The 10,321-nt window shown below is 39.5% G+C and overlaps 1 protein-coding gene across 2 annotated transcripts; it reads left to right on the forward strand.

The window, feature by feature from the left end:
* Nucleotides 1–968: 968 nt before the first annotated feature.
* On the forward strand, nucleotides 969–8,803 carry SAR1A (secretion associated Ras related GTPase 1A). Of its 2 annotated transcripts, none has more exons than XM_026713541.2 (7): nucleotides 969–1,149; nucleotides 3,693–3,768; nucleotides 4,328–4,447; nucleotides 5,326–5,391; nucleotides 6,203–6,306; nucleotides 6,825–6,956; nucleotides 7,511–8,803. In XM_026713541.2, the coding sequence occupies exons 2-7, from the start codon at nucleotides 3,711–3,713 to the stop codon at nucleotides 7,625–7,627; spliced, it is 597 nt and encodes a 198-aa protein (XP_026569326.1). In that variant the 5' UTR covers nucleotides 969–1,149; nucleotides 3,693–3,710; the 3' UTR covers nucleotides 7,628–8,803. The 2 variants fall into 2 exon arrangements, with proteins under 2 accessions (XP_026569326.1, XP_026569327.1); XM_026713542.2 differs by lacking the exon at nucleotides 969–1,149 and adding an exon at nucleotides 1,212–1,468.
* Nucleotides 8,804–10,321: the final 1,518 nt, after the last annotated feature.

Consider the following 10,321-nt stretch of genomic DNA (forward strand, 5'->3'; position numbering starts at 1 on the left):
GCTGAAGTCATATTTCCCGCAATCAAGTTTGGTGCGGTTAATCTTGAGTTTGTATCTATTGTGTGCTCTTGTATTGTTGTGGTTGAAGCTGAAGTATTCATGGACAGGTAGGACATTGCAATGTTATGATTTTATATACTATATTTAGATCGGACCGGAGGTGGCGTAGTTCTAGGTCTAGTTTTCTAGGTCTAGAGTTTCAAGTCTGGTGGCATAAAGTATTCTACAATGAGTAGAGGAGCGGAGAACTCTTCTTGTGAAATATTTCTGGACTTTTTCAATTGTGTTAATAGTATCAGATACGTAATGTGGGTTCCAGACTGATGAGCTGTATTCGAGTATTGGTCTAGCAAATGTTTTGTATGCTCTAGTTAGTAGTGTGATATTACCAGAGAAGAAGCTATGTGGGATTAGATTAACAACTCTTAATGCCATTTTGGCTATGTAGTTACAGTGGGCTCTAGCACTTAGATCATTTGAGATGTGTACTCCAAGGTACTGATGGAGAAATTGACCTTTAGTCTTCTTGCCCAGATATTAAAACTAAAACCACTTTTCTTTGTTGGGAAAATTTTAGAGGAGGCCGCGGCTGAGGTTTTGTTCCCCTTTTAGGTTATCCCAAAAGCAAGCCACCACCACCCCGCCCGTTTCGAAGCCTGCCGACCGAAACTTGGCTTTCGAAACCTGCCGAACCGAAAGCGTAAATCCCTCAGCTCAGGATTCCCTCCTTTTTTTCTCCCCTCTGACGTCAAAAGAGCCAACCAATCACGTGCATCCAACCCGGGGAAGCCAAAGCAGCCTCTCGGAGCCTGGTGAGTCGGAGGGGGGCGGGGCTTGCGCTCAGCGTCACGTGCCTGGAGGCGGAAACCTAGCGCGTGGCAGAAGCCCGTCGCCGGCGTTCTCTTTCCAACCGGAAGCTGCTCGCCGAACGCCGTCCCCGCCGAAAGGAGGAGATGCTACGTATTTCCGGCGTGGAGGTGGCGGCTGTGGAGTGAGGGAGTGTGTGTGCGAGAGAGAGAGAGAGAAAGACTGACGGGAGGCTTCGCCGGGAAGCGAGGGAGGGAGAGTCGTTGCCGCCGCCGCCGCCGCCACTGTCGTGAAAGGCTTTCTCCGCCTGGCGAAAGGAGCCGCTGCTTGTCTGCGAGGAAGGTGAGGGAGAGGCGACGACCGATGGCTTTCGGCCTGAGCCGGCCGGTGGGCGGGTATAAAACGAGCGGTCGCGGGGGGAGGCGGAAGGCGAGCAAGTGACACGCAGGCGAAATGAGGGTGGGGAGGCCGCCCTCCCCCTCCTTTCTCGGCGGATGGTTTCTCCCGTTCTTGAGACTCGACGGATCTGCTTCGGGGTTTCTTTGGGACCCGTCAGAGATTCCCGGCGCCCCTTCGTAATCCCGGCCTCCCGGAGGGCTGTAATTCCGGCTCCCGTCGCCGCCTCGGGTTGGTGGGTGCTGATCCGATCCCCTGTGAAGAGGTGGGAAACCGGGATGGTGGTGGTGTATTTTGGGGGTCGGGGGTCGGGGGAGGGGGTTGCCGCTCTCCGCTCTCCTGCGGCTGAATTGGGAGCAGCGGCGACGACGACGACGACGGCGATCTCGGTTCTTGGCTTTTGTCCGTTTCTCTTTCGGACATGATGTTTCGCTTTCTTTAGAAATCGGAAAAGATCGAGAGTGAATCCCTTCTCCGTATGCTCGGATCCCAAGACCTACACTAATTAGTGTTTCCAAAATATAAAATTTGAGGGTTTTTTTTTTTTTTTGCTGGTCTGCCGTTTTTAATGGCTGTTTTCAATCCGGGCTCCTTTGTTTTGTCTTTTTTTGTTTTTAACTTTTTTTTAAGCTTAGCATTGAGGGGGTTTTTTGTAAGCCGCCCGGATTCTGCTGGAAGGGATGGCTCTAACTAGATCGATCTATCTATCTATCTATCTAATAAATAGAATAAAAGGTGTCGATGTTTGAAAAACTGGGGGCAATAACAGGCTCCAAAACCCAATAGTCCAATAAGGTCTTTCGTGCCTTCCTTTTTTTTTGGGAAGGAGCAATTTTATATATATATAATTATATAATCTTTTTATTCTATTTATTTCTCTCTCTCACACGCACATCTCTGTATCTATCTATCTATGAAATAAATAGAATAAAAGGTGTCGATGTTTGCAAAACAGGGGGCAATAACAGGCTTCAAAACCCTTCCTTGTTTTGGGAAGGTGCAATGATTGGGTAAGCAGATTTGGAAGCATCCATTTACTCTCTGCCACCCTCTGGGTTATGCAACTCCTGGTAGTTGTTACCTGCTTTACAAGTTCATGTAACTGAAGTAGATTGGTCGCTTTTTTAACTCTTGATTTTGGCTTTACCCTTAACGGGTCCCCATGCTGTGCCATTTGCAATGTATTCTTCTCTATTAAACCGGCTCTTCTGTTTAGTTGTGAGTGATTGGAAACACTGGATTTGTTGTGTGCCTGCCCAATTCTCAATTGATCTTTGGCAGAATAAGCTCCCCGCAATTTAGGCGAAAAGAGAAGAATGCAGTTTCTTTCATTAGCGCAAATTAAGAAATGGGTCATTGAGACATTTGTTAGAACTGTGCAAAATCATTTCTAAAAACGAAGGGTCAGTTCTGTCTAGGCAGTTCTGTCAAGTATGGTTAACTCCTTAAAGATATTTAGAAATTTAACTATTTAGCAGTGTCAGTTTCTTAATTGAAAACAAAAACTCCCTGCTAAGAACTACATACTTAACTACTTAGTGTCTTTCAAAATTACGTTTTAACTGTAGAAATCATTTTGGGAGCTGAATTAAGCCTGGGATTGATTTAGACAATTATATTAAAGAATTACATGCCTTATCAATATGTTTAATTCTTTAAAAAAAGACAGAAAAGGCTGGTGAGAATTTTATTTAGAATTCAAAATGTAGAGACTATAGTAGGCTAATAATAAAACCTAGGGCTTTGGGCTAGTGTTCCCAACACCCTTCATTTTAATCAAATCATACTGTAAGTTTTAAGATTATTAAAATCTCCTGTAGATTATTTTTCTATAGTGCTTTTCATTTCAGAAAAGCCTAGCATAGTTTATGAAAGAGCAGTAAACCAACCTTGAAAAAAATAAAGCAAAAACTTTTTAGAAATAATAATATTTTAATATAAAATCCATTTTTAAAAATGGATTTTTAAGCCACTACGTTATCCTGGGAAATTTGTTATCCTGCTAATGTCTATGGGAGCAATGATGTTTTCAGGGTTTGTTTGTTTTTTAAAGAAAACCATGGGAGGATTACCCGAACATGTCATGAGAAACAAGTTCATAATTACAGGAACTGCCACTGAGGTCTTGCTTGACTACCATATTGTCAGCCAAGTGTACTGATGGCAGCACAAACAGTGTGATCTTCTATTAAAAGGTCATAGCTAAAATTATTGCTATCTTTTGCCAATTCTGTCCTTTCTCTGCTCAGAATAGAACTCAGTTTCTGTTCATGTGAAGTTAGATATCACAATCCTGTTGATACTGCATAGAATAACACGGACCCTCTTTTGTAAGTGTGATTTGTTCCTGCTAACTTCAGAACTGAATTGCAATATTTACTGACAGGACTTGAACATAGAATTTCTATTGGCTCCTAGTTCATAGGTAAATGTTACAGTGTTTCCTTATGGCATTAAGACATTTAATTAAATATGCCTATTTTTTCCAGGTACATAATTCTTCCATTATGTCATTCTTGTTTGAATGGATCTATAATGGCTTCAGCAGCGTGCTGCAGTTCTTAGGTAAGACTTTAAATGTTTATCAATAAATAATTTTCAGGGACTTATTTATTAAATATTAAAAATGAGGGACTTTTAGATTGCTATAATAAGAAGCCAATAATGCCTCCAGACAAAATGTTAATGTTGTAGTCAGGTGCCAGTTTTATCTTTTCAATTTTTTTGGATCATATCATTCTATAAATGATAGAATAATAAAGTCATTCTATAAGTGATCGAGATGCAAATTACCATCCCCGCAGTAGCTGCCCACGTGATATATCCCACTGACTGACTTGCTCCCTTGATCTTTCCTGTGCCTTTTCTCTCACCCTCCTGACACCAGAACATCATCGCATATCCTTTGTGCCTACTGGGTCCTTCCCAATACATTTCCTTCATTGCCAGTGTCCAGTGCAGCACGCATAACTTCCCCAACTTCCCCACGTTTTCCCTTCCGAATCCCTGCTGTAGGAGCCATGAGGCAGATTGTATTCTCTGTTCCCTTTGGGGAATAAGAATGCTCAATAGGCTTAATCCAATAAATAATTCATTTTACTTCATACATGCTGTTTTTTCACAGGATTGTACAAGAAGTCTGGAAAATTAGTTTTCTTGGGTTTGGATAATGCAGGCAAAACTACTCTTCTTCACATGCTAAAGGATGACCGATTGGGTCAACATGTTCCCACATTATATCCAAGTAAGCACCATATGGTTATGGATGGCATTGTTTATTAGTGTCATTTTAGAAGATTATTGTATGATAATGTTGAAGGTTAGTATGTTTTAAAAAATAAAGTTGCTTCACGTTTGCGCTTAATTGTTTTGAAAATGACTTTTAAATTTACTCCTAATCCCAGTATCTTCTGTGAGTCTTATTACCTGAAAAGGATAAGAGAGATTAGGCTCAAGATTATAATTCAGTGTGTTATATTAAATGCAAATATTACCTATTACAGTTCATGAATTTCATTTGAGTTAGAAGGAATTGGAAGATTCAATATATGATTTTCAGTAGGTGACCTTTTAGAGTAGCTGAAGGCAATATGTGCCTTCCAGATGTTGATGAACTTCAGTTCCCACCTGTCCTAGCAGAAGTGATGGAATTATGGGAATTGCATTCCAACATCTGACCTGTCAAATTAGCCTAAATTTATTTTAAGATCTTACACAGCTTTCCTCCTTCCATTGTTTATGGAAGTATCGGGTTTTAATTCCTAATCAGCATCATCTTTATCAGGAAGCTTGGAATTTTGGAGTTTCCTAAAAATATGCAATATTTATAGGGAGTCAGTTACCAAAGTAAGGTATGAAATCCTTTAAGCTGGGTGTGTTCAATCAGGGGTTAAATAGACGTTTATTGAGGGTGCTCTACATGTATTCTTGCACTTTGCAGATGTTGGATTCACTGGTTATATAAACCCTTCCAGTTCTTTAATTGAGTGAATATTTCTGAAGGGCGTTAGGTTGGGGAAGGTTGATCTTAACATACCTTGAACAGTTTATGCCTTATGGCAATAGACATTGTAAAGAACATATCCACTGCTAACGGCTATAAAACACTTCTCTCTCCTCTAGCATCAGAAGAATTAACAATTGCAGGAATGACTTTCACCACTTTTGATCTTGGCGGCCATGAGCAAGGTAATCAGTATCGATGCTTGTTATTTTGTCATTCTCTTATTCCTAGCTGATCTGAAAGTGTCCTTTATGGGGATAAAAGGTTCTACTAATGGAGATGTGTCTCTATGTTGGCCATATTTATTCTCACATTCATGAAAGTCACAAATAGGTTGTCTTCCTCTTACAGCAGGGACATGACAATATATATATATATTGGCTTTAAGGTAAAATAAGTGCACACAAGTACAGGTAGTCCTTGACTTAACAATGGTTCCTTTAGTGGCTGTCCGAAGTTACAACAGCATTGAAAAAAGTGACATTACCATTTTTCACACTTAATGACCATTGCAGCATCCCCATGATCATGTGATATATATTTGGATATTTGACAACTGACTCACATTTATGACAGTTGTCCCGGAGTCATGAGTTCCCCTTTTGCGACCTTCTGACAAGCAAAGTCAATGGGGAAACCAAATTCACTTAACGACCGTGTTACTAATTTAAGAACGGCAGTGATTCACTTAACAAACGGTGACAAAAGTCATAAAATGGAGCAAAACTCACTTAACAAATTTCCCACTTAGCATCATAACTTCTTGGCTCAATTGTGGTCATACCTGTATGCAAAAATTCTCAAGTACTGTCTTAAGCTCACACATCAAACCACCTAGCTTAATTAGTAGAAGACGTAAGTGCAATATAAGGTTTGTGATATCAAGCTGGAACGTGAAAATAGCTAAGGATGCTCAAAATGCATTTTTCATCCCTTTATTGCTGCTCGTGGTATGCCGTTGCTATATTTTCACAAGTGTTTTTCTTTCCCTTGAAGCGCGGCGTGTCTGGAAGAATTATTTCCCAGCAATTAATGGGATTGTCTTTTTAGTGGATTGCGCAGATCACTCTCGTCTTTTGGAATCTAAAGTGGAGCTCAATGTGGGTAACTTTCTCTTTTGAGTGCACTAGCACTAGTTGTAGTGTTTATATATGCCTTTTCTGACTTGGAGAAGAAGTTAATTTAAAATGTGCACCTATGAGCAAAAAGGAAACTACTAGTATGAATTTAGTATGAAAGCCAACTGGGTGCCTTTGGAGCAGTCACGCTCTGTCAGCCCAACTCATCTCTCAGAGGAGTTGTGATGAGGAAAATTATTTATAAAAATAATAAAGGTGGAATGAAAAAAATCTTTAAAAAGCTGCCAAATATAAAGCCATACTTATACATAATTTGGAATATGTTTCATAAATTTGAGTTGTAAGTTACATGCCACCATTATGCTATGTAGATTTACGAGGTCATGTTGTGACTCAAAATATTCCAAATGCAATCAAAATGAAATATTATGTATGTATCCATTGTCTATTAATAGCATTTTCTAAATTGGGTTTGGAATTCCTACTTAAAATTATTCTATGATTATATAGTTGCAGATTTTTCCCTTTTTTCCCCTTAGGCATTAATGACTGATGAGACAATATCCAATGTGCCAATTCTTATCTTGGGTAACAAGATTGATCGACCAGAAGCTATCAGTGAGGAGAAACTGCGAGAGATTTTTGGTCTTTATGGACAGACAACAGGAAAGGTAAGGAATCAAAGCTTGGTTCTAAAATTAATGTACTTTATTTTTCAAAATATATTTTTCTGAATACTATTGTATATCAGGATTCTAATTTTGGCTCTTAAAATACCACAGAAACACAACTAACAATTTATATTAGATACAAGTATGGCACAAATGAATTTATTAGATTAATGTAGAATAGCCTAGTTTATATACTATATATTGCTGAATTTCAAATTAAAAGGTTAATGTATTTTATATTTGTAACTATATCAAAGAAAATCTGAAGTTACTCATTTTTTATTTTCTTTGTCTCCCTTTTCCCTTTAGCCCTTGCAATTTGTCCATCTCTATTTTTTCCTAATATTTTTGTCCTTTTTTAAATATCTTTTTTTTTTTTTAGAAATTAAATTTAAAAAATTACCTTGCAGCTATACAATCAGACATGACTGGGTGTTTATAAGAAAGCTGTGCTTGTCCTAGCCTCTGGGATTGAATACCCAGAATTTCTGCCAGTAGAGTTAAAAGGTTCCGCAATGGACTCCTTTTGAATGAATTTCTGTTTAATTCTTTAGGGGAATGTGCCATTGAAGGACCTGAACACGCGCCCTATGGAAGTGTTCATGTGCAGTATACTGAAGAGGCAAGGCTACGGTGAAGGTTTTCGTTGGCTGTCACAGTACATTGACTGATACTGGGGAGACAGATCTTTTCCTGGACTGATCCTGTTCACAAATTCCTTATGGACTTTTCTATTGGAACATGGAAGACTCTCCATCTGCATACTGGCAACGACCAAGAGACTCCTTTCTTCAGTTACCCTACATCACAGTGGTGATACGATTCTTTTCCCTGTGTCTGGGAGATAACATTCTGTACACTGGTGCAGGTTGTCACTTCCAGCGGCCATTGATTCCTATGGAAACCAATGGCTTTTCAGTTACCAATGGGATGAGCGAGCTGGAATGCCAAGCTCTGTGCACGGCACTCTTTGTGGCTGGAAAAGAGGACCTGTCTCACCACTGTGCCCAATTGATTTCAAAGAAAGCAACTATATTTTTTAAAAGGAAGTGTTTGATGTAAATGGCGTCCCTTTAGATTTTCTTAAGTTTAACCTTCATCCTGTTCAGGCCAGAGTCTGTTAGGATTTTTTTTTTTTAAGAAAAAAAAAATCTATTTAATGGTATTTAGGCGGCTCCCAAATGACCGAACCAGCTATCATGATATTCAAAATCTTTAGCAAACGAGAGAGGTGGCTTTCATAGCCCCTGCAAAGTGGTTGCGCTGTCACATTGCTCAATCATGAAGATGGTGCTATTGGGACTGACTTGTGCAATGATTTTTCTTTAACTTACAGGGAATGTCGTGTGGGGGTGGGAGTGGGAGATGGAGTACACACCGAGGCACACTTCTTTAAGCCTTCCTTGTCATGTGCAGGAGTCTGAAATGTGGTTGACCCCTTTTTGTCCACCTCTAAAGGTTACAATCACTTTCCTTATTGGCAGTCTTTTTTATTTCTTCTTCTTCCTCTTTGCAGCACCAGCATATAAAGTTTGTCTTGGACCTACAATACACGAGGCTCTACATTGCAGGCAACTGCAAAAACACACACACATACACACACAAAAGACCGTAGAAATCATGAATTTATTTGGGGGGGGAGGGGTGGTTATTGTGACATTAAATTGTTCCAACAAGCACGTATCAAATGCTGTTACTGTAAACTAACCCTGTTTCTTTGACACTCAACAGAGCTTGTGTTTGAATTTTCATTACTTGCCTAGACATCTTAATTTTCACTTAAAAATAGGCATTCTTCTTGGCTGGAGCGTGAAGATGCTTTTAATTAAAACTATTTAGTGCTCGTGGACAGGCTTGCTTTGGTGAATGCAGGGAACCCCATGTCTGAAGTCACTGGCTTTCTGACTCCCATTGGAAAGCATGAAATGCAAAATGCAAAAACATGAAATGCAAAATAAGCGCTTAACTCCATGGAAGGATAACACTATAGGTATGTTCATTTAAATTGGGGTGAGGGAACTATGGCCCTTTTATGATTGGTGGACTTTAACTCCCAGGGTTCCTGAGGCAGCCATGCTGGCCCAGGAATTCTGGGAGTTGAAGTCTTCCAGTTATAAAGGCGCCAGTTCCCCACCTCTGATTACATGCTAGTTGTGGTTTAGTGTCTTTCATCGTAGCATCAACTTCACTGAGAGGGGAAAAAGTGAATCATTAACATTTGGAAATCCTCCTGTGATTTTGGACATCAGTTTTAATAACTTCTAAATTGCCAGTTTCATCCAGTGCATTGGCAGGTCAGAATGCATTGGTCTTTACCTAAAATTACTAACATTTCAGGTAAAAACTCATGGAGCCTTCTGAAGTATGTAGTGCAGATATCAGGATAAATATTTTACTTTTCTGACTATTTTACAAATATGAAAAGGGCTGACTGTTTTACAAATATGAAGCATCTTAAAACTGTGCAGGTTGAAAGAGTCCAGCTTGCAATTCCAGAGGTAATTTAAGACATAATTCCATTGGAAGAGCTATGACGGAGTAGCCAGTTCCTGAAAGACATGATAATTGGGGAAGAGTCCATTTTAATTAACCAGGCTCTTTTCTGATGTGGTTATTCTTGAACTATTTGCAGTATCTTCATCAAAATATTACAGCATCTTTGTTGAGTTCATTTGTGGTTTATAACACCTTTGGGTTTTATGTAAGAAGCTTTTCGATGACTTGTGAATATTTCCTAGGCCAAAGTGCCTGTGCATATGATGCCAAGGAGATGTGGAAAATTATAACTGTACATGAGTCCACGAAAAAAAAACTTGATTGGGTGCAAATAATGTATCATCTGCTCCATTGAACAGCTGTAATTCTCTTAATGTTTGTTCGATCAAGGAATATGGATGAATGGCTCACCTTGGATCAACATGAGATGTGATAACTCTGATCTTCGACTACATGCTTAAAAAAAAAAAAGGCCCTGATAATCAGAGCTATAAGATGGTGCCCAAAGGAACAACTTCTATGAAAGTGGCTCCAGCCACTGGAGAAACCGGTTGTGTATGGCTCTGATCAATTTTCTGCCTGCCGTGTTCTGTCTTTGGACATGTCTCCTTGCAATGTCTGCATATAAAGTTTAATATATTCCTTAGGAACTGGGTTACAGATTGGAAAATAGAGTCAACATCATTCTGTTAACAAAGTGTTTTAACTTCCAATTTCTGGAAATGAGAAGCATGTTTGCAGAGACGGTTTGTCTGTATCCAAAACATTTTAATAAAAGTTTTTTTTTTAAAAAAATATACATATACTTGGATTGAATCTGGCCCTAACATAATCCAGGGGCAGATGTTATAGAAGGTATCCATGTCCTG

Source organism: Pseudonaja textilis, chromosome 4 (assembly GCF_049901715.1).
Source record: "Pseudonaja textilis isolate UNSWEBS1 chromosome 4, rPseTex1.2, whole genome shotgun sequence".
NCBI classification, from domain to species: domain Eukaryota; kingdom Metazoa; phylum Chordata; class Lepidosauria; order Squamata; family Elapidae; genus Pseudonaja; species Pseudonaja textilis.

Excerpts from the sequence above, each read along its gene's own strand:
- SAR1A (XM_026713541.2), top strand. The coding sequence starts at position 3,711 with ATGTCATTCTTGTTTGAATGGATCTATAATGGCTTCAGCAGCGTGCTG. Across the intron at positions 4,448-5,325 it reads TGTTCCCACATTATATCCAA|CATCAGAAGAATTAACAATT; the intron begins GTAAGCACCATA and ends TCTCTCCTCTAG. Across the intron at positions 6,957-7,510 it reads ATGGACAGACAACAGGAAAG|GGGAATGTGCCATTGAAGGA; the intron begins GTAAGGAATCAA and ends TTAATTCTTTAG.